This window comes from Oncorhynchus kisutch, linkage group LG26, assembly GCF_002021735.2.
Source record: "Oncorhynchus kisutch isolate 150728-3 linkage group LG26, Okis_V2, whole genome shotgun sequence".
In the NCBI taxonomy this organism is placed as follows: domain Eukaryota; kingdom Metazoa; phylum Chordata; class Actinopteri; order Salmoniformes; family Salmonidae; genus Oncorhynchus; species Oncorhynchus kisutch.
The window spans coordinates 45,974,886-45,999,619 of record NC_034199.2 but is presented as its reverse complement, the minus strand read 5'-3'; the positions used below and the strand labels follow the sequence as shown (position 1 = coordinate 45,999,619).

Genomic DNA, 24,734 nt, shown 5'->3' with positions numbered 1-24,734 from the left:
ATCTTAATCCTGTATTGACGCTTTGCTTGTTTGATGGTTCGTCTGAGGGCATAGCGGGATTTCTTATAAGCGTCTGGATTAGTGTCCCTCTCCTTGAAAGCGGCAGCTCTAGCCTTTAGTGCGATGCGGATGTTGCCTGTAATCCATGGCTTCTGGTTGGGATATGTATTGTGGGGACAACGTCGTCGATGCACTTATTGATGAAGCCGATGACTGAGGTGGTGTACTCCTCAATGCCATTGGATGAATCCTGGAACATATTTCAGTCAGTGCTGGCAAAACAGTCCTGAAGCGTAGCATCCGCGTCATCTGAAAACGTACGTATTGAGCTGGTACTTCCTGCTTTAGTGTTTGCTGTAAGCAGGAATCGGGAGGATATAATTATGGTCAGATTTGCCAAATGGAGGGCGAGGGAAGACTTTGTATGCCTCTCTGTGTGTGGAGTAAAGGTGGTCTAGAGGTTTTCCCCTCTGATTGCACATGTGACATGCTGGTAGAAATGAGGCAAAACGTATTTAAGGTTGCCTGCATTAAAGTCCCCGGCCACTAGGAGCACCGATTCTGGATAAGCATTTTCTTGTTTGCTTATGGCCTTATAGAGTTGGTTGAGTGTGGTCTTAGTGCCAGCATTGGTCTGTGGTTGAAAATAGACGGCTACAAATAATATAGATGAGAACTCAATTAGTAGATAGTGTGGTCTACAGCTTATCATAAGGTACTCTACCTCAGGTGAGCAATACCTTGAGATTTCTTTAATATTAGAAATTGCGCACCAGCTGTTATTGACAAATAGACGCACACCCCCACCCCTCGTCATACCAGAGGAACCTTCTCTGTTCTGCCGGTGCATGGAAAATCCCGCCAGCTCTATATTATCCGTGTCATCGTTCAGCCACGACTCTGTGAAACATAAGATATTACAATTTATGTCCCTTTGGTAGGATAATCTTTATCGTAGGTCATCGATTTTATTTTCCAATGATTGCACGTTGGCCAATGCAGTGTACCATGCAGAGGGTGAATGGGAAAGGCATTTGAATGGGGTATGGTAGTAGATGCCAGGCGCACCGGTTTCAAGAACTGCAACACTGCTGTGTTTTTCACACACAACAGTTTCCTGTGTGTATCAAATCAAATCAAATCAAATTTTATTTGTCACATACACATGGTTAGCAGATGTTAATGCGAGTGTAGCGAAATGCTTGTGCTTCTAGTTCCGACAATGCAGTAATAACGAACAAGTAATCTAACTAACAATTCCAAAAAAAAAACTACTGTCTTATACACAGTGTAAGGGGATAAGGAATATGTACATAAGGATATATGAATGAGTGATGGTACAGAGCAGCATAGGCAAGATACAGTAGATGATATCGAGTACAGTATAACATATGAGATGAGTATGTAAACAAAGTGGCATAGTTAAAGTGGCTAGTGATACATGTATTACATAAGGATGCAGTCGATGATATAGAGTCCAGTATATACGTATGCATATGGGATGAATAATGTAGGGTAAGTAACATTATATAAGGTAGCATTGTTTAAAGTGGCTAGTGATATATTTACATCATTTCCCATCAATTCCCATTATTAAAGTGGCTGGAGTTGAGTCAGTGTCATTGACAGTGTGTTGGCAGCAGCCACTCAATGTTAGTGGTGGCTGTTTAACAGTCTGATGGCCTTGAGATAGAAGCTGTTTTTCAGTCTCTCGGTCCCAGCATTGATGCACCTGTACTGACCTCGCCTTCTGGATGACAGCGGGGTGAACAGGCAGTGGCTCGGGTGGTTGATGTCCTTGATGATCTTTATGGCCTTCCTGTAGCATCGGGTGGTGTAGGTGTCCTGGAGGGCAGGTAGTTTGCCCCCGGTGATGCGTTGTGCAGACCTCACTACCCTCTGGAGAGCCTTACGGTTGAGGGCGGTGCAGTTGCCATACCAGGCGGTGATACAGCCCGCCAGGATGCTCTCGATTGTGCATCTGTAGAAGTTTGTGAGTGCTTTTGGTGACAAGCCGAATTTCTTCAGCCTCCTGAGGTTGAAGAGGCGCTGCTGCGCCTTCTTCACGATGCTGTCTGTGTGAGTGGACCAATTCAGTTTGTCTGTGATGTGTATGCCAAGGAACTTAAAACTTGCTACCCTCTCCACTACTGTTCCATCGATGTGGATAGGGGGGTGTTCCCTCTGCTGTTTCCTGAAGTGTATCAAGAATGGTCCACCACCCAAATGACATCCAGCCATCTTGACTCAACTGTTGGGGGCATTGGACTCATCATGGGCCAGCATCCCTGTGTAACACTTTCCTCACCTTGTGGAGTCCACACCCTGATGAATTGAGGTTGTTTTGAGGATAAAAGAGGGTGCAACTCAATATTAGGAAGGTGTTCCTATTGTTTTGCACAGTCAGTAGGTCCACTTCAAGGAAAATCTATGAAAAGCATCGGTGGTCCTTACAGCACTTTAGGATTATTGATTTGTGTCTGAGTGGATGATATAGGTACCATGCTCTGCTGGTTATAACGGGAAGTAATGTAGTAATATAATAATGACAATGCTTTGTGAGGGATTATGATGAAAGGGGATCAATATAAAGGAAAGACAGAATAGAGTGGTATCCTGGTCCATGGAGGTATACTGGAGACCAGGAGCGCTGAACCGGCACCCTCCTTCCTGGCTGGATGCTCATTCTAGCCCGGCCAATGCGAGGAGCTGGAATATAGCGCACCGGGCTAGAAATGTGCACTGGAGACACCGTGCGCATCTCTGCATAACACGGTGCCTGACCAGTTACTGGGTGGTAAGCACGAGGAGTTGGCTCAGGTCTCCTACCTGACTCAGCCAATCTCCTCGTGTGCCCCTCCCAAAATGTTTCTTGGGACTGCCTCTCGGGCTTCCGTGCTAGCTGTGTACCCATATATCGTCGCCGTTCCTCCTGTGCTCTCTCCACCTGCTTCCATGGCAGGGTCTTGTCCCCTGCCATTACCTCCTCCCAGGTCCAGGATATTTTACCGTCCAGTATTTTGTCCCGAGTCCACAATTCCACAAAGCGCTGTTCCTCCTTATCACGCTGCTTGGTCCTTTTATGGTGGGTTATTCTGTCACGTTTGTATGATGGAGGAGAACAAGGCGCAGGGTGATGTGAATACATGATACTTTTAATAAAAACAGACACTAAACAAACTATACAAAATAACAAAACGAACGTGATGCTATAATATACTGAGTGCAAACACAGGCAACTAGACATAGACAAGAACCCACGAAATACCCAAAGAAGATGGCTGCCTAAATATGGCAACGATAAACAGCTGCCTCTAATTGAGAACCAATCTAGGCAACCCTAGACATACATAAACACCTAGATGGTAAACAACCCCATAAACATACAAAACCCCTAGACAGGTACAAAAACACATACATCACCCATGTCACACCCTGACCTAACCAAAACAATAAAGAAAACAAAGAATACTAAGGTCGGGGCGTGACATCTAAGCTGTTGTAAGAGGAAATGAATCTGTTCCATGTGTTTCATATCCCAAATGGTTATTCTTCAGACGCTGATACAGAGAAGCATGATAAGGGCTTTGGTGTTTATGATTATCATAATAGTGCTTTTGGAAAGTATACAGACCCATTGACCTTTTCCACATTTGGTCATGTTATAGCCTTCTTCTATAATTGATTAAATTAACAAAGCAAAATGACAAAGCAAAAACTGTTTTTAGACTTTTGCTCATTTTATAATAATAATAAAAATCTCATATCACATTTACATAAGTATTTAGACCCATTACTCAGTACTTTGTTGAAGAACCTTTTGGCAGTGATTACAGCATTGAGTCTTCTTGGGTATGAGGCTACAAGCTTGGCACACCTGTATTTGGGGGAGTTTCTCCCATTCTTCTCTGCAGATCTTCTCAAGCTCTGTCAGGTTGGATGGTGAGCGTTGCTGCACAGCTATTTTCAGGCCTCTCCAGAGATGTTAGATCGGGTTCATGTCCGGGCTCTGTCTGGGCCGCTCATTCAGAGACTTGTCCCGAAGCCACTCTAGGCTGTGTGTTTAGGGTCATTGTTCTGTTGGAAGGTGAATCTTTGCCCCAGCCTGAGGTCCTGAGCGCTCCGGAGCAGGTTTTCATCAACAATCTCCCCGATAATTTTTTGATGGTATTTTTTGTCTGTCAGATTATTTGATGGAATCTTTGTTTAGTCTTTTCTTGAGAAACGGGTTTGGATGCCTCCATTCTGTTATGCAAGGATGAATGTGACTTCAATATGGACGTGCTGTATGTGAATGTGACTTCAATATGGACGTGCTGTATGTGAATGTGACTTCAATATGGACGTGCTGTATGTGAATGTGACTTCAATATGGACGTGCTGTATGTGAATGTGACTTCAATATGGACGTGCTGTATGTGAATGTGACTTCAATATGGACGTGCTGTATGTGAATGTGACTTCAATATGGACGTGCTGTATGTGAATGTGACTTCAATATGGACGTGCTGTATGTGAATGTGACTTCAATATGGACGTGCAGTATGTGAATGTGACAATGCAATAAACTTTTACTTAACAAATTGTGTGTCTGGATTTTCCTACACTTACTAGGCACTATAATGGATTGATGGATAAACTAACTCTGAAGTAAATGAACTCTTCTGACTTCTTGCTCCAAATTTACTACTTAATCTATGCTGTCTCATATACAAATGTGTCGCACAATGAAAGTAACCTTGTACGCTGGTGAGATGACATGGCCTCTATAGGTAATGTAGGAAAAGCCTGTATTAGTCTGGGGAACCCCAGAATCAATTCATGCATGATTGCTGGCCTGCGATCGACTACGCTTGACAAACCTTCTTCCCAGAGACGCCACCACAGTTTCAAAATTGGTGTGGGAAAAATGTATTTTCTGTGGCCTGGAGTTTTTCCTGATCTCATGTCCTGGTCAGGTAAAATTCTGTGTCCAATTCGTAGGCTATGATAGGGTCCAATGTAAACTTTTTTCTCACTGGTCCGACCAGGCTGTTGTTCAAAATCTACTGTCCCCAACGGAATTCCAACTGGCTCGACAAGGTGTTGTTTTTAAATGCATTGGGGTCATGCAGGGTCTGTAGATTGGCTTTCTCTCTATATTCAGCTATTAATAGGTTATATTTGGTTATTATGATGTGTATTAAAAGGCTGTGTAATTTAATTGAATAGTGATGTTGGCAGGGCCTATAGATTGGCAGGGTTTCTATCTAATATTCAGCTATTAAAAGGCTACATTATGATATAAGGCTGTGTAATATACTGTAATATAACAATGTAAGTCTTGATTCTATTCTTTAGAATTGAATTATATTAATTACATTCATTTAGTTTCTAAAGTACGTGAAGATGTTTTTTACATGTCAACATGGGATGCTGACCAGGTCATAGCACCATCTCTTCTGCTTCTCTGGTTTGAAATGATGTTATTACTTGTATTGATAAGAAGAAACACTGTGCAGACCTTTTCATTGAAGTGTCTAAGGCTTTGAACACTATGGATCACTCATTACTCATTCAGAGGCTTTGTAGCTGGATTGATAATGATTTAATGGGCAGTACGCAACGTTTACTTACTGATGGTGTTAAATCAGGTTTTCTGGACACAACAAAGGGTGTCCCACAAGGATCAATTCTTGATCCGGTTATTTTCATTATTTACATGAACAATATTGGTTTATCTTATAAAAAATGTACCTGTTATTGTATGCTGATGACACTGTTGTGTATGCTATTTCCCCTACAGTTGACCAGGCTCTTTCAGAGTGTTGGGTGACTTATTATTCAAAGTAAATAATCCACGGACACTAGATAAGCTTTAACCAAGTTTATTCTTCCCAAAGGTTCTGTACAGCTGAAAACAGACAGCAAAAGATGTCAGACTTCACAAGTTTATAGTTTATATGCATCCTGCTTAAGACACTCCCCTTTCTCTCCAATCCATACATTTTATGGCTCTACAGGAAGCTAATAAAGAGGGTAACAGGATCCCTAACATTTATTATTAAGAGAATCTGTCCTCACGTCCTGACCTCAACCCCTCTTTCATCTAATACACAGATGTCCCTATGTCTCTATATCAACCCATCGCTCTCCTCTATCAAACACATTCCAAAGCCTTCTTCTTTCTTCTGAGAACCATTAACTTCTAACATAACCCAGTCTCTTTCATTTCCTATCATTCATTTAATATCTCAATACAGTATGTTGTTTTCCAAAACTCTTGAAAATGTCTGATGATTTAGTTATTTGGACCTTGGATGGTGCCCACATTGATTGTGTCCCAGCTTATTAATATCTGGGCATGTGGATAAACAAAAAGCATACAGAGATCATAGATCCATGTGAATGGCATCCAAGTTCTCCTCTGAGGACAGGTTTCAGATACTGTAGCTACCAAACATGGATATTACTGTGACATACATCTCAATAGTCATTCATCTGGGTACTGTAACAGAGAGACATTTTGTCCTCTTGACAGAGGAAGGGAGGACTGTCCCCTACAAGATTCTTTGTGTTTTGGGCCATTTGCCACGTGGCCGCAGGTGACATAGAGCACACATTTGATTGCAGGGCCTACGACATCTTAAACTAAGATGTAGGGTTCACAAAAGGTCAATCAATCACATTTATTTTATAAACACCCTTTTTACATCAACAGTTGTCGCAAAGTGCTTTACAGACACCCAGCCTAAAACCATAAAGAGCAAGCAATGCAGAGGCAGAAGCATAGTGGCTAGGAAAAACTCCCTAGAAGGCAGGAACCTATGAAGAAACCTAGAGAGGAACCAGGCTCATGTGGCCAATAACGCCAGATAGATATTCAAGACGTTAAAACCTTCATACATAGCCAGCAGGGAGAGATAAAAACAGCGATGGCTGTAGAGGACAAACACTTCAACGCTTCAAGATTCAATATCAGTTGGCTTTTCATTGTCAGGCATTCGAAGTGGAGTAAAGTGGATCACATTACCATACAGAGTCGTTCAACGACTTGTACGGGGGCCTGTGATTTATTGTTGAGCGCTGACATTAACGCTTCTATCTTTTTGCTCTGTTCCTCAGCCTGCTGCTTGTAGTCATCCAGCAGAGCCTTCTGATTCTGGGTATTGGCGTCCCTTTCCAATTGATTATTCTTCTTTATCTCCTCGATCTCTTGTCTTATTAGCTCAGCCTTCTCCTTATGGCCCTTCTCCAGGAGATCTTTCTGCTCCTGCATCCTGCGTTCCAGCGTCCTGTTGAACTCCTGCTGCTGTTGATTCCTCTCCTCCTCCATCTTCTCTTTCATCTCCTTCAAGTACTTCTCCTGGCCCCTGCCAATGTTCTCAATGGTGCGCTCCATCTCTGCCTTTTGCTCATTCAATGCTGCCTTCTCCTGCTCCAACTCAGCTGTTTTCTTCTTCTCAGCTGGAAGAGCCAAGGAGAGAGAGAAAAAAATAGGAAATCTGGAGAATTAATTTGATGTAATATGTAATGTAATGTAAGTAATGTGTTGTTGATCCATCTTCAGTTTTCTCCTATCACAGCCATTAAACTCTGTAACTGTTTTAAAGTCAGCATTAGCCTCATGTTGAAATCCCTGAGCAGTTTCCTTGCTCTCCGGCAACTGAGTTAGGAAGGATGCCTGTATCGTTGAAAAGACTGGCTGAATTAATCATCCAAAGTGTAATTAATAACTTTACCAAACGGTAAAACGGATATTCCATTTCTGCATTTATTATTTTTATTATCTACCAATAGGTGTCGTTCTTTGCGAGGCATTGGAAAACCTCCCTGGTCTTTGAGGTTGAATCTGTGTTGGAAATTCACTGCTCGACTGAGGGACCTTACAATTATCTGTATGTGTGGGGTACAGAGATGAAGGACCTTACAGATAATTGTATGTGTGGGGTACAGAGATGAGGTAATCATTCAGAAATCAAGTTAAACACTATTATTTAGGCCATAACAAAAGGGTTGAATACGTACTGACTCAAGACATTTCAGCTTGTAATGTTTAATTCATTCCTAACCCATGTTAAAACCATAATTCAACTTTGACCTTGTGGGATATTGTGTGTAGGCCAGTGACAAAACATCTGAATTTAATCCATTTTAAATTGAGGCTGTAACAAAACAAAATGTGGAAAGAAGTCAAGGAGTGTGAATACTTTCTGAAGGCTCTGTAAATAAAATCTGATTTTCTTTGATTTTAATTCTTCTTTCAAAATAGTAGATACTAACTAAATGCTTATTTGTCAAATCTGCCATTTGTATGTTCTAGTCGGCCACCAATAATACAATCCAATTTGGATATATTTGGTTATTTTTAATCCATAATACTTAGAAGTTGTCATTTTGGGAGGGGCCTGGCATTAGGGCGGGGCCAACGGTCTTGTTTGCATCTTCTGAACATTAACCTACCACAGTACCTTGGATTTTTTTCTCATTTTCCGTCAGTTGTTTGTCAGCTTGCAGGATGGAGTTGGACTCTGCACTCTTGTCCTTCAGGAACTGCTCCAGAACCTCCTCAGCCTGCAGACAACAGGCCCTATAGGTTGTTGTATTGATTTTGAATCAAACCGTAACCAGCTGACTGAAATTAGTTGAAATGTTGGTCATCATTACTGACTAATGATGGATGTTTTTTGATTCTCTAATAGACTACGTTGTTGATGTTGTTTGGTTTCCAGCTCTTACCCTGACTCCTTTGTTGGGCTCGGCCCGGTACTGTGCCACTATGTTGTCATGGTGATTGCAGTAAAGCTCATAGCCTCCTGGTGTGGCGTACGTCCCCGCCTTCATCCCCTGATCCATCAGAGCAGACAGCTTCTCCAGAAGGGCCTTGCACTTCTTCTCTGAGGCATCCTTGTTCTGCTTGAAAAGGTCGGCGGTGTGGTTGCTAATGGCCTCCTGAAAGATTTATTGGGAATATTCAGATGCAGGTGTGTAGAATAAGATTAAAGATCAGACAATTATAGAAAGACAGTTTTAGAAAAGGTTTATTACAGCATGCTAACATTGGAGAAGACAGTATAAACCACATGAGAAACACAGCAGCTGTAAGTCAACCTCGATACAATAACACGTTGTAGATCAGAATGTTCTCTAAGAAGCAACATTTTATAGTATACAAGGTCAGGTTGACCTTCAGCTGATACCAGCTTCAGACATGTGAACCCTGGTATGAACTGACACAAGCTTCAGACATGTGGATCCCGGTATGCCATGTTACTATAGTGAGTAATTTTTTACATATTGGCTCCATATCTACATTAGGCTTTTATTCAATATAGTGTCATTTTTAATCCAAGTTTAAAAATCTAATTTGAGCAATGATTTTCACAGTAGTGTTATTTTGTCTCTAGAAATGAATTGATTGAGGAATTGCACTGCTTGGTCATATTCCACCTGGTGCCCTTGGGTCCTACTGGTGTTACTGTTACAGGTGATTATCATTTTGTTGCATAAGCGAATCAATATTTTTTCTATTGAATGGCCTTGATGATGATAAAAATGCATTACCACAAGAGCTTTCAAGAACTCCCCATTTTCGTCTTTGAAGGATCGCTTCATGAACGCCTGTGTGGCCTGGGTCTCTGATCGAAGGTGGTTCTCTGACAGCTGATTGATGTCCACTGGGAATAAGGCCTTCACATCATCCATTCCCTTCTGGTACACAGCCAGGCCCTCATCCACAGCAGCCTGGTTCTCAATTTTAGCCATGGCCAACACAGCATTCTCCAGACAGGGCACATTGCCTTTGGCAATGGTCTCCACATAGGTGGTGACCAGGTGGCCCAGCACTGCAATCAGATAGAGGTGGGAGGAAAAATATGAATGTATGAATTTAGTGGCACAATACAATTCATAATCAATATATGTATCTGTTTTCACATACTGCACTGTAGGTAGATGTCTGACTCACTCTCTCCAGTCAATGTGTGTCCCCCTATAACAGTCTTCATACGGCTCTCCTGGAAAATAAAGCGGCAGAAAGTATCTGCGACCTCTCTGAAGCGTTCAGAAAGCTCAGCCTCGTCCATGGAGTCCAGTCGGTGCATGTTGTCAGGAGTTGTAGGGGAGGGGAACACAAAACACTTGCGTGAGGGGAAGAAGTTCCGGATGCACTCTCGCGGGACGTTGTAGTCATTCATTTTTTTACCATAACCTGAAAGATAACATTGACATTACTGGATTTTATAGTACATACAGATCTTGGGTACATCTCAATAATATGTCCTTTCTCCTCCAACCTATCAGAGCTCTTCCAGCAGGAACTGACATGGTATCAACCCAATCAAAGGATCAGAGAATGAATCTAGTACTGAAAGCATAAGCTACAGCTAGCTAGCACTACAGTGTGTAAAGTGTGGTGATTAATTGACTCAAATAGAAAGACAATAGTTTAACAGTTTTTAACAAATTCATTTCTTTAAAAATGAAGGAGAAGCGATCGAGAGAGTGTATATTTCGTTGTATTTTTTCCACTTTTACTTAGCTAGTGAATGCAGCTAGCTAGATTAGCATACTCAAACAACTGTCTAAAACAGTGAGGGATGCTATGTTACCCAGCTGAATGTCTTTCCAACACTGGAACTCTTCCAAGGTAAGATTTTGGTTTTATAAATTTTTTGCCACCGGGGCCCACTGGTTTAACTGCTAAACTGCTTGCTGACTGTTAACTGTAACGTTACTGCATGAATGTAGCGGGTTTAGTAACACCTTACTTCTATTAGCTATGTTGACTATGACGTTAACTAATATGGCGATAATGATATAGACTGTGTGTAGTAGTTAGCGGTTATGATATGAAGGTTTGGCTTAGATTTTTTTGTTGTTGCCTGGTCACAGACAGCTGATGTGTTGTGCACTGAAGTCTACAAGTGAAGGGAAAGGGTGAGAGGAGTAGAGTGTGTAGACGTGAGAAGGAATTATATATATTTATAATGAGCAAAATGATCATGCTGTTTGTATGTAGCTGCTATGAAAGTGAACAGTGTTTGCGTGTGATCAGGGGTGTTTTAATTCCACCGATTCTGTTGAAAAAGCCTTCTGACAATATGAGATATGTCTCCTGGGAAATGTTCTTGTTACTTACAACCTCATGCTAATGGCATTAGCCTACGTTAGCTCAACCGTCCCATGGAAGGGACACCGATCCAGAAGAAGATTTATTAGACTGGGTGAATGGAATATGAATGACAGTCATCCAATATGCTGTAATAGAAATAAGGCCATGTTCATGAAATAAAAAAGAATCGTCCCTCCCTCGTCTTAAACGTCATCCGACGCTATTTCATTCATCTGCTTGCTCTTATATTTAGCCTCACATAACATAAGCATTACTAGGCTACTATTACTTGAAGTGTTTTCCCATGCTCTTTTCAGGACAACCAGGGCTACAAGGAAAACAGAACAATTTGACATAAACATTTGCATTCGTGAGTTTAATTTCAAATGTAATTTTTTAAATTTTTATAAAAAAATGAATACGGTCCGCCTTAACAGAAACCTGATCAAACATGAATTCATAAAAATGCTATAAGTCCAGGAATTGTTTGTTCAGTGGGAAATCAATATCTACTCAGTGATAACTGTGTGGAGTTTGGAGTTTGTGACAGCAACTATGTGATCTTATTACAGTATTATAGACAATATGACCGGGGATTTCCTATGATCTTCTATGTAGAAGAATCCCTTACAGTATTATAGACACTATGTTCTGGGATGTCCTATGATTTTCTACATAGAAGCACTCCTTACCTTCTAACGAGTCTTGTGTAGCTTACATGTGTGTGTTTGTGAGTGTCTCAGCTTTTCATATTAGGGTCATAATAATCTGCAGTTCAAACTGTTCGGACTTTACAGACGTTTTTTGTGAGAAGAACCGTTTTTCGGATCTTCCCTTGTCACACAAACTCCTCTCTAGCTCAGCCCCCATTAATCACACAGGTTAATGATTGATATCGGCGGATACAGAAGGAATAGATGAATTCGATGCAAAAAAAATACGCACAAACACACAATGTTTAAAATGGGCTGAAGGTAATAAATCACACCGGTGTGATTGTGGGACTCAACCCGGCTCCTGTGTGCTCTGTTGCCAGTTAGGATGAGGCTACCCAAAGAGAGAGGGCGGCCAGATTCAGTGGGTACCCCCCGCTGCCTGTGTCTGCCTCGGTCAAGCACCGTTTACCTCTCTTCCCAGACATGTTGATGAACGGTCCGGTCCCACCCCAGTAAACCGTTTCCTACCTGGACTTTTGAGACTGGCCTAGCTAAATAAGCACAGCATATAACTAGCTATTCCTACCTGCCCACGGTGGAGTTGCTGGGGTAGCTCTCTTGTTAAGAATACGTAGCTTAAATTTGCTTGGTTATTCTAAATAGTCAAAGATGCGAGCTAGCCTACCTTGCCATAGCCCCTTTTGCTTCACGCAGGTTATACAGTTTCATGGAAACACTACGTATGTTGGAAGCTTGTCTATGTTTATTAATGTTCCCCCCTTTGAGCCCCCAAATGAGCTGTCTGTCCCATTCCCAGATATGTTACAAGGTATTTTGTCAGTATCTTTGACTGGTCGGTAGGGTACCCTCCATGACAAGGCTTTTTCACAAGGTGAATTTTTAAAGCATGCGTTCCAGCGCTGGGTGCCAGCCGGTTGCCAGAACGCATCGTACCACCTAAACCGAGTGAGGCTTGTCACTGATCGCCGGAGCCGGTGTACCCAGAGCTCACCAGGATTTTGCAAACCTTGGCACATGAACACAGGTTTTTCAGCTGAGTTCCACAGTGTTCACAGGTGTCTAGAGTGGTGGAAGAATCTCTCCCAGTCCCAGGATTTCATTGGCCTTGTCTGGCGTGATTGTAAATCCTTCAACCGAAGTCACGAGAGTGTGAATCTCCATAGTATGTTGTACTCCTTCAGGGAACAGTAGTTATAGTCATAACATTACACTTTGCATCGTACCGTGGTATATTGTCTGATATACACACAGCTGGAATGCTGTTTGAGCCAATCAGCATCTAGGTCTCAAACTACCTGGTTTATATGAATGAAAATCACCTTTCTTGAGCTGCAGGGAATTCTCCAGATACTGGTCTGGAGTGATTACTCTGCCGTCAATCTCGAGCTTTAGAGTGAAATCTCTGACGGTCCACACAAAATTAGGAAAGAACTGCGCAAACTGTGTGCCCTCTCCTTCCTCCTCATTGTCAGTGGAAGACTTCACCTTGATCATCTCTGTCAGCTCGTTCACATATCTGTAGGACCGGTTGAGGATTGTTACAGCATTTCCCAAAGCTCATGTCAATGTCATGCACAGTTTCTGTTCAGGGAAGTTACAAACAAACAAACAAAACAAGTAATTTTCAGTTTAGAGTTCAACTGACACAGTAACATAATTTGTTTGAAAGTCACAGACATTGCTTTAAGTCAACATCAGCTCTTAAAGTTCACAAAAGCTAAGAGTCAATCACGGGAACCGGCATCCTGAGATTTCTCAAGCACAGTTTCCGGAGAAATAAATTACTACGTAGTACTGATAAACACGACATATGCAACTTGCATGAAGCATATAAAATTGAACATATTTAGTTGGCACATTATTACATTTAAATTCTCTACCATATCAATGATCAGGTCTAGCCTACAATTAAATCATGTTAAAAATGTACATACAAATTCATGAAAATGTCCATCACAATTAGCTAGGCTACCACTAATATGGCTGAGATTACTGTCAAAAGCCTAACAAACAAGCAAACTATCATATCAAATACCACAACAGATTATGTCCACAAGAATTGAGCCACATTTTGACGCAAAAGGATACTGAAGCTTCTCCACAGCATCATTGTCAATGGTCCCTCGACTGTTGTAGACCAGAGTACTGCTTAACAGAATGGCCAGCGAGAAGATCCAGGCATCATTCTTAGAATCCCCCTGAAACAAGTATCACAACATGTATCGGATCTCTGACGATGTAATCATCTTGTTTAAATGATGGGGGTGCAGATACAGTATGTGTTCATTGTGCTTTGTTGGTAAATGGAATGTGAATATGTAATGTGGAGTGTAAAGAGATTGAACTTTGACCCCCCACCTTCTCCACGTCCCCCAGTCCCTCTGTATCCAGCAGCACCAGGGTGTGGTCTGTTTTTTCAGGATGAGGGACACACCACATCCAGATGCCCTTAGTCTTAGACTGGATGGTGGCTCCAAGGGCAAAACCTAAATCAACACAGATTGATGAGGACATTTACAGTATAAATATTAAACCAGCCTATAACACTGTTACAGAGCTGGATCAGAGCTACTGCAGACCAGAACTAGCTAGTTACTAGCTATGCCTTAGACCAGAGTTAGTTAGTATGGACCAGAACTAGCTCACTACTAGCTATGCCTTAGACCAGAGTTAGTTAGTATGGACAAGAACTAGCTAACTACTAGCTACGCCTTAGACCAGAGTTAGTTAGTATGGACCAGAATTACTACAGACCAGAACTAGCTAGTTACTAGCTACGCCTTAGACCAGAGTTAGTTAGTACGGACCAGAACTACTGCAGACCAGAACTAGCTAGTTATTAGCTACACCTTAGACCAGAGTTAGTTAGTACGGACCAGAGCTACTGCAGACCAGAACTAGCTAGTTACTAGCTACGCCTTAGACCAGAGTTAGTTAGTACGGACCAGAACTACTGCAGACCAGAACTAGCTAACTACTAGCTACGCCTTTGACCAGAGTTAGTTAATACGGACCAGAACTACTGCAGACCAGAACTAGCTAACTACTAGCAAAGCCCTAGACCAGAGTTAGTTAGTGCAGACCAGAACTAGCTAACTACTAGCAAAGCCCTAGACCAGAGTTAGTTAGTACGGACCAGAACTACTGCAGACCAGAACTAGCTAACTACTAGCAAAGCCCTAGACCAGAGTTAGTTAGTGTGTACCAGAACTACTCCAGACCAGAGCTAGGGGGGAGGGGCAGATAGTTGCCCCATTTTAGGCGACAAAAAGTATTGGGACAAAATTAACTTGGAAATAAATGGTAAATAATGTATTGTCATATTTGAGTCACTTTTGTTGTAAATAAGAATAGTATATGTTTTTAAAACACTTTCAATAAAAGTGACTCCAAAGTGACACAATGCATTATTTACCATTCATTTCCATTGGGCACAAAATAATCTGAAACTCAACCTAGTCAGTCGTACAACTCAATGCATTCAACTGAGATGTGTCTTCCTTATTTAAACCAACCCCCTTACATTTTTTATTTACTATGCAGTTACAATGTAACAACCTTTGCAGACAACAGACTAACCAGCAAAAAGTTGGAGACAGGAGAACATTTTTCTGTTTGACTTCTCTTTATTAAAAAGGCTTTTAAAGTTGAGAAAGTAACTTCGGAAGCCAGCAGATTTCATTCTTTACCAACAACAGCTTCAAATTCCAATGAAACAAGATCATGTTTTAAATTCACGTTCCTATCATGAATCTAGCAAATATGTTTGGGGTTCAGAGTGAGGTATTTATTTAGTTTTAATTAAGGGAGATGGAGATCATGATTGTAACCATGGTGATTTGTGTTTATTTATTTTTCTTTCTACAAAGGAAAGGGAAAGATCATTTTTAGATCTGTAAGGACATGATTTTCATGACCTATATATATATGAAAATAAAGTATAGTGTATATATATATATATATGAAAATAAAGTATAGTGTATATATATATATATATGAAAATAAAGTATAGTGTATATATATATATATATGAAAATAAAGTATAGTGTATATATATATATATGAAATAAAGTATAGTGTATATATATATATATATGAAAATAAAGTATAGTGTATATATATATATGAAAATAAGTATAGTGTATATATATATATATGAAAATAAAGTATAGTGTATATATATATATATGAAAATAAAGTATAGTGTATATATATATATATATGAAAATAAAGTATAGTGTATATATATATATATATGAAAATAAAGTATAGTGTATATATATATATATATGAAAATAAAGTATAGTGTATATATATATATATATGAAAATAAAGTATAGTGTATATATATATATATGAAAATAAAGTATAGTGTATATATATATATGAAAATAAAGTATAGTGTATATATATATATGAAAATAAAGTATAGTGTATATATATATATATGAAAATAAAGTATAGTGTATATATATATATATATGAAAATAAAGTATAGTGTATATATATATATATATGAAAATAAAGTATAGTGTATATATATATATATATATGAAAATAAAGTATAGTGTATATATATATATGAAAATAAAGTATAGTGTATATATATATATATATGAAAATAAAGTATAGTGTATATATATATATATATGAAAATAAAGTATAGTGTATATATATATATATATGAAAATAAAGTATAGTGTATATATATATATATATATATATATATATACACTATACTTTATTTTGTACTTCATATACAGTATATCACAAAAGTGAGTACACCCTCACATTTCTTTAAATATTTGAGTATATCTTTTCATGTGACAACACTTTGCTACAATGTAAAGTAGTGAGTGTACAGCTTGTATAACAGTGTCAATGAACTCACTTTTGTTGCCAGCGGTTTAGACATGAATGGCTGTGTGTTGAGTTATTTTGAGGGGACAGAAAATTGACACTGTTCTACAAACTGTACACTCACTACTTTACATTGTAGCAAAGTGTCATTTCTTCAGTGTTGTCACATAAAAATATATTCTCAAATATTTACAAAAATGTGAGGGGTGTACTCACTTTTGTGATGTACTGTAGCTTATTTACTATATCTATTTTGTTTTTGGTAATTGTCTGCTTTTTTGTGCTTTGGATTTAGTTTTCATAGGGCTATGTAACAAGAAATGTCAATGTTATACAATTCCAAAGTAGTTATTGTCTTTTATTTCATATTAGTTCACTGTTCTAAGTTTCATCCTTGTTACTTTGCAAAGGCCGCTAAACTCTCATGGCCATTGGAGAGGACCACTAAACTCTCATGGTCATTGGAGAGGCCACTAAACTCTCATGACCATTGGAGAGGCCACTAAACTCTCATGACCATTGGAGAGGACCACTAAACTCTCATGACCATTGGAGAGGACCACTAAACTCTCATGGCCATTGGAGAGGCCACTAAACTCTCATGGCCATTGGAGAGGCCACTAAACTCCGATGGCCATTGGAGAGGCTACTAAACTATCATGGCCATTGGAGAGGCCACTAAACTGTCATGGCCATTGGAGAGGCCACTAAACTCTCATGGCCATTGGAGAGGCCACTAAACTCTCATGGCATTTGGAGAGGCTACTAAACTCTCATGGCCATTGGAGTGGACCACTAAACTCTCATGGCCATTGGAGAGGACCACTAAACTCTCATGGCCATTGGAGAGAACCACTAAACTCTCATGGCCATTGGAGAGGCCCACTAAACTCTCATGGCCATTGGAGAGGCCACTAAACTCTCATGGCCATTGGAGAGAACCACTAAACTCTCATGGCCATTGGAGAGGACCACTAAACTCTCATGGCCATTGGAGAGGACCACTAAACTCTCATGGCCATTGGAGAGAACCACTAAACTCTCATGGCCATTGGAGAGAACCACTAAACTCTCATGGCCATTGGAGAGAACCACTAAACTCTCATGGCCATTGGAGAGGACCACTAAACTCTCATGGCCATTGGAGAGAACCACTAAACTCTCATGGCCATTGGAGAGAACCACTAAACTCTCATGGCCATTAGAGAGGACCACTAAACTCTCATGGCCATTGGAGAGGACCACTAAACTCTCATGGCCATTGGAGAGAACCACTAAACTCTCATGGCCATTGGAGAGAACCACTAAACTCTCATGGCCATTGGAGAGAACCACTAAACTCTCATGGCCATTGGAGAGAACCACTAAACTCTCATGGCCATTGGAGAGGACCACTAAACTCTCATGGCCATTGGAGAGAACCACTAAACTCTCATGACCATTGGAGAGAACCACTAAACTCTCATGGCCATTGGAGAGGACCACTAAACTCTCATGGCCATTGGAGAGAACCACTAAACTCTCATGGCCATTGGAGAGGACCACTAAACTCTAATGGCCATTGGAGAGAACCACTAAACTCTCATGGCCATTGGAGAGAACCACTAAACTCTCATGGCCATTGGAGAGAACCACTAAACTCTTATGGCCATTGGAGAGAACCACTAAACTCTCATGGCCATTGGAGAGAACCACTAAACTCTCATGGCCATTGGAGAGGACCACTAAACTCTAATGGCCATTGGAGAGAACCATTAAACTCTCATGGCCATTGGAGAGAACCACTAAACTCTCATGGCCATTGGAGAGAACCACTAAACTCTTATGGCCATTGGAGAGAACCACTAAACTCTCATGGCCATTGGAGAGAACCACTAAACTCTCATGGCCATTGGAGAGAACCACTAAACTCTCATGACCATTGGAGAGAACCACTAAACTCTCATGGCCATTGGAGAGGACCACTAAACTCTCATGGCCATTGGAGAGAACCACTAAACTCTCATGACCATTGGAGAGAACCACTAAACTCTCATGGCCATTGGAGAGGACCACTAAACTCTCATGGCCATTGGAGAGAACCACTAAACTCTCATGGCCATTGGAGAGGACCACTAAACTCTCATGGCCATTGGAGAGAACTACTAAACTCGCATGGCCATTGGAGAGAACCACTAAACTCTCATGGCCATTGGAGAGGACCACTAAACTCTCATGGCCATTGGAGAGGACCACTAAACTCTCATGGCCATTGGAGAGGACCACTAAACTCTCATGGCCATTGGAGAGGACCACTAAACTCTCATGGCCATTGGAGAGGACCACTAAACTCTCAAGACCATTGGAGAGGACCACTAAACTCTCATGACCATTGGAGAGGACCACTAAACTCTCATGGCCATTGGAGAGAACCACTAAACTGTAATGGCCATTGGAGAGGACCACTAAACTCTCATGGCCATTGGAGAGGACCACTAAACTCTCATGGCCATTGGAGAGGACCACTAAACTCTCATGACCATTGGAGAGGACCACTAAACTCTCATGGCCATTGGAGAGGACCACTAAACTGTAATGGCCATTGGAGAGGACCACTAAACTCTCATGGCCATTGGAGAGGACCACTAAACTCTCATGACCATTGGAGAGGACCACTAAACTCTCATGGCCATTGGAGAGGACCACTAAACTCTCATGGCCATTGGAAAGGCCACTAAACTCTCATGGCCATTGGAGAGGACCACTAAACTCTCATGGCCATTGGAGAGGCCACTAAACTCTCATGGCCATTGGAAAGGCCACTAAACTCTCATGGCCATTGGAGAGGACCACTAAACTCTCATGGCCATTGGAGAGGACCACTAAACTCTCATGGCCATTGGAGAGGACCACTAAACTCTCATGACCATTGGAGAGAACCACTAAACTCTCATGGCCATTGGAGAGGACCACTAAACTCTCATGGCCATTGGAGAGGACCACTAAACTCTCATGGCCATTGGAGAGGACCACTAAACTCTCATGGTCATTGGAGAGGACCACTAAACTCTCATGACCATTGGAGAGGACCACTAAACTCTCATGGCCATTGGAGAGGACCACTAAACTCTCATGACCATTGGAGAGAACCACTAAACTCTCATGGCCATTGGAGAGGACCACTAAACTCTCATGGCCATTGGAGAGGACCACTAAACTCTCATGGCCATTGGAGAGGACCACTAAACTCTCATGGCCATTGGAGAGGACCACTAAACTCTCATGGCCATTGGAGAGGACCACTAAACTCTCATGGCCATTGGAGAGGACCACTAAACTCTCATGGCCATTGGAGAGGACCACTAAACTCTCATGGCCATTGGAGAGGACCACTAAACTCTCATGGCCATTGGAGAGGACCACTAAACTCTCATGGCCATTGGAGAGGACCACTAAACTCTCATGGCCATTGGAGAGGACCACTAAACTCTCATGGCCATTGGAGAGGACCACTAAACTCTCATGGCCATTGGAGAGGACCACTAAACTCTCATGGCCATTGGAGAGGACCACTAAACTCTCATGGTCATTGCTTATTTGTTTGCATTGTTTGTGCTTCACTCCTTCTATGTGAGTCACTGTACAGATACAATTCAGGCTTGGTGTTTTAACTTTACGGTAATATTGTTTTGTAAATTTAGTCAACTGTAATTCTGTGTGTCTAACAACAATATATCCCTTTATTTGATTCACTACAGAGTGGAGGATGCAGAGTATTTGGATGATGACATTTGGGAGCCACCCCTCCACAACAAGCTGCTTTTTGTGAAATGGAAGGACACTAGGGAAGTTAACATGCTCACCACAAAGCATAAGGCATTCAATAACAACCATGTCTCAAGGAGGGTGAAAAGCAAGAATGTCCCCATTCCTGTTTCTGTGGAGGACTGCAATGCCAGCATGGGGGCGTGTCAACCTATCTGATGCTCTGATAGGCTACTACCAGGTCCTCCACAAGACCAGGAAGTGGTATAAGACTTTTTTTTACCACTTTGTTTACATTGCTATATTAAATGCTTTCATTGTCCACAAGCAAATGGCCAAAACAAAAAGTCAAACCCCTCTCTCCCAGCTAGCCTTCCGATAACAGCTGGTGTGGGAAATGGCTGAATTGGGGGCCCATAGCAACCTCACAACCATCACAAGACCCCCCCCCCCCTCGCCAAAAGACAAAAAAAAATAACTGCAAGCATTTCACCAAATACAGACAGGAAAAAAGGGTGAAATGCCAGATCTTCTGTCCGAAATGCCAGTTCTCATTTTGTTTCCTGGCAGAGAAGGCCTCCTTCAAAGACTATTCACGACATGCACAAGCTACGGTGAAAGTGAAATCTTATCATCTACACTTGGGATGTAAAACTAACACGGACGCCATTTTGAAATAGTTGTTGAGTTTTGCACTTTTTTTTTGTGATGGACACATGTGTAACCAAGTTGAAAAGCCATTTGGATATCCCCTGACACCACCACAACGTTTGAGAGAGGTTGGTGTTGTAGAAATTTAGTTTTAATAGTGAACAATATAGGCACATCCAGAGTGCAAAAGCAGTGCAAATACCACATTCAGACAATTTTGAAAGGTTGAAAGGGCACTTGAATGTACCCTGAATACCCCATAGTACCCTGAATACCCCATAATACCCTGAATACCCCATAATACCACCACAGTTTGAGTGAGGTTCTGCCCCTGAACACTATTCCCTGGTATGCCGTTGTTGTAAATAAGAATTTGTTGTTAAGGTAACAGTATTGCTTCTGTTCCTCTCCTAGCCCCTACCTGGACTTGAACCAGGGACCCTCTGCACACCTAGACAACAGCCTCCCACCGAAGCATCGTTACCCATATTCTCAGAACGAGTGACATCAACGATTGAAACGCTATTAGCACGCACCCCACTAACTTGCTATCCATTTCACATCGGTAACATTAACTGACTTCCCTTGTTAAAAAAAATATATATATGGTAGAAATTGTGTTTTTATATTGAACAAACAGCATTTAGGGATTACAGATATATAATAGCACTGGAATTATCACATTTACAGACATCTGCCACTTTGGAAACATCCCGTGACCACACCTGACACCACTTACTAAAACATCTGCCCATTTCTAGTTGTTAGGTCTATCAATCCCATTTTTTTCTGATATTGTTCAGATGATGTGGACGCCTTCTGATGTGTTTCCAGCTCTGGGAATCAATCATTCACTTAAAGCTTCCCAATGAAAGATGACTTTCAAAATACAAAATAAACAATTATTTTTGTGTGTGCTTGATCTTGTGTATTCTGAACTATGTAACTCCTGTCTATCTTCTGATAATTTCCTCATAATCTCCCAGATATCTTCTTTACAAATATACCAAGTTTTGGCATGTCAGAATCATCTAATTACATATGAATCGCAGTTACTTTTGCGTATGTCTAATTTGGTGGAAATCAACATTTTGCCGTTAAATCTAAGAGGTTACGCACAGATATTGCCTTCCTGCAATACAAATATTGTACGAGTTGCAAGAATCCCTGTCCTACTCTGTTTCTACAGTTATTACTGTGTAGTTTCAGAGTAGTAGGATAAACTTAATGTACAGTGTTACCAAAAAAGTCTGAGGCACAGATGATTTCCAAACCTGTTTGTAAAGTAAGATATATTTGTCTCTCACCACTTCTCTTCTGAGCCAGCTTGTTCATGAGGTAGGACTTTCCGGTGCGATACAGCCCGACCACAGACACAACTACAACTTTCTGTTTCAGTCCCATCAGGTAGTCGATGGCCTCTGGTTCTACGCAAAGCTCTCCGTCAGCGTTTTTAACGAGGCACATTGGGGAGTCCATGGTCAAGTGGCTTCACAAGATCGCTTAAAAGCAAGTTAATCATCATTAATACTTATTTTACCTCTATGATGCTATTCCTTATCATGTCAATAGAAAAATACAACACATTTTGCCATCATAAACCATTTTACTTCCAGTAATGATCTGTAGCAATAATAAATAGTAAATAGTTTGACAGCATCTTAAGACACAATTCTAATGCAGGGATCTCCTGCTCCAGTCCAGTAGTGACTGGTTCTACAGGCTTGTATTGTAATCCAGCACTAACATGCCTGATTCAAAATATCAAGGTCCAGGTTTATACAGGTTTATCAGTGCTATTGGTGTGTGTCATGAGAACATGAGAACAATTCTACAACCAAATCAGTGTGATGAATGCAGCTGATATAGAGAAACTCTGAAGAATACCGATCACGAAGGAACGCCTGGGGAAAAAAATATTATTAACCTCTCCATAAATCTACAACGATCAGAGGTTGTTCAGTTTGGTATCTTTAGTACAAACAATAGGAAAGTGGTCGCTGAGATCATTTGTAAAAACACCACAGGCCAAGTATTTATGGGAGCCAATTTGTCAGGATTAGGTCAACCAGCAAAGAGTTTGAATACCCGTGGGTTTGGAAATCAGAAGTCAGATTAAAGTCAGGCTTGATACTCACATATACTCGTAGTTTCGCTGACAGTCAAGGATTCTCTGCAAAACAATTTGGTAAAATCACCAAGCAGCAGGCTATTTAAAGGCTGCAGACACTGAAAGTGAAAGTGACCTTCTGTCTGGTGAAACTCATTCATTACCTAAGTACCACAACAATGCAGTTTAACAGGAACTACCTCAGATTCATAGTTGCTTTTATTCATGGGTGCCAATGGAACTTTACAATGTACTAAAGTACAATTCCTTCTAACAACAAGTTAGTTTGAATCCATTGTTAGTGCCAAGAGAGGAGAGGTGAACCGTCTATAGGGCGAGTAAGACTAGATTGTTGACAGTAAAGAAAAATACCTTCTGTGGTTATATCCACAGATATCCACAGATATATGAACCGCATGAAATGCGGTCTGGTTGGAGGGCGGATGGGTGGCGGTCTGGTTGGAGGGCGGATGGGTGGGGCTCTGGTTGGAGGGCGGATGGGTGGCGGTCTGGTTGGAGGGCGGATGGGTGGGGCTCTGGTTGGAGGGCGGATGGGTGGGGCTCTGGTTGGAGGGCGGATGGGTGGGGCTCTGGTTGGAGGGCGGATGGGTGGCGGTCTGGTTCGAGGGCGGATGGGTGGGGCTCTGGTTGGAGGGCGGATGGGTGGGGCTCTGGTTGGAGGGCGGATGGGTGGGGCTCTGGTTGGAGGGCGGATGGGTGGGGCTCTGGTTGGAGGGCGGATGGGTGGCGCTCTGGTTGGAGGGCGGATGGGTGGCGCTCTGGTTGGAGGGCGGATGGGTGGCACTCTGGTTGGAGGGCGGATGGGTGGCGGTCTGGTTGGAGGGCGGATGGGGGGCGGTCTGGTTCGAGGGCGGATGTGTGGGGCTCTGGTTGGAGGGCGGATGGGTGGCGCTCTGGTTGGAGGGTGGATGGGTGGCACTCTGGTTTGAGGGCGGATGGGTGGCGCTCTGGTTGGAGGGCGGATGGGTGGCGCTCTGGTTGGAGGGCGGATGTGTGGGGCTCTGGTTGGAGGGCGGATGGGTGGCGCTCTGGTTGGAGGGTGGATGGGTGGCACTCTGGTTTGAGGGCGGATGGGTGGCGCTCTGGTTGGAGGGCGGATGGGTGGCGCTCTGGTTGGAGGGCGGATGGGTGGTGCTCTGGTTGGAGGGCGGATGGGTGGCGCTCTGGTTGGAGGGCGGATGGGTGGCGGTCTGGTTGGAGGGCGGATGGGTGGCGGTCTGGTTGGAGGGCGGATGGGTGGCGGTCTGGTTGGAGGGCGGATGGGTGGCGGTCTGGTTGGAGGGCGGATGGGTGGCGGTCTGGTTGGAGGGCAGATGGGTGGCGCTCTGGTTGGAGGGCGGATGGGTGGCGGTCTGGTTGGAGGGCAGATGGGTGGCGGTCTGGTTGGAGGGCGGATGGGTGGCGGTCTGGTTGGAGGGCGGATGGGTGGCGCTCTGGTTGGAGGGCGGATGGGTGGCGCTCTGGTTGGAGGGCCTAAACTTTCAGGTCTAATTTTACGCACACCAAATGGCCGACACGCAAATCCCCAAACGCTTTTGTGAATGATTGATACGAGTTAATTCTCATTAATACTTAAATA

The 24,734-nt window shown here is 42.2% G+C and overlaps 1 protein-coding gene across 1 annotated transcript; it reads right to left on the bottom strand.

The window, feature by feature from the left end:
* Window positions 1–5,851: 5,851 nt before the first annotated feature.
* LOC109883383 (guanylate-binding protein 1) lies at window positions 5,852–23,267 on the bottom strand. Its single transcript, XM_020475402.2, has 10 exons — window positions 23,163–23,267; window positions 22,332–22,526; window positions 14,128–14,255; window positions 13,858–13,967; window positions 13,089–13,285; window positions 9,947–10,189; window positions 9,544–9,824; window positions 8,719–8,931; window positions 8,451–8,553; window positions 5,852–7,446 (listed from the first exon to the last, which is right to left on the bottom strand). Exons 2-10 carry the CDS (start codon window positions 22,501–22,503, stop codon window positions 7,004–7,006), a joined length of 1,890 nt encoding a protein of 629 aa, XP_020330991.1. The 5' UTR covers window positions 22,504–22,526; window positions 23,163–23,267; the 3' UTR covers window positions 5,852–7,003.
* Window positions 23,268–24,734: the final 1,467 nt, after the last annotated feature.

Bases quoted from the DNA above. Each gene is read 5' to 3' on its own strand.
- LOC109883383 (XM_020475402.2), bottom strand. From the start codon at position 22,503: ATGGACTCCCCAATGTGCCTCGTTAAAAACGCTGACGGAGAGCTTTGC. The intron at 13,968-14,127 runs GTGGGGGGTCAA...TACTTGTTTCAG, and splicing joins GACTGGGGGACGTGGAGAAG to GGGGATTCTAAGAATGATGC. The intron at 8,932-9,543 runs GTAATGCATTTT...TAAATCTTTCAG, and splicing joins AGTTCTTGAAAGCTCTTGTG to GAGGCCATTAGCAACCACAC.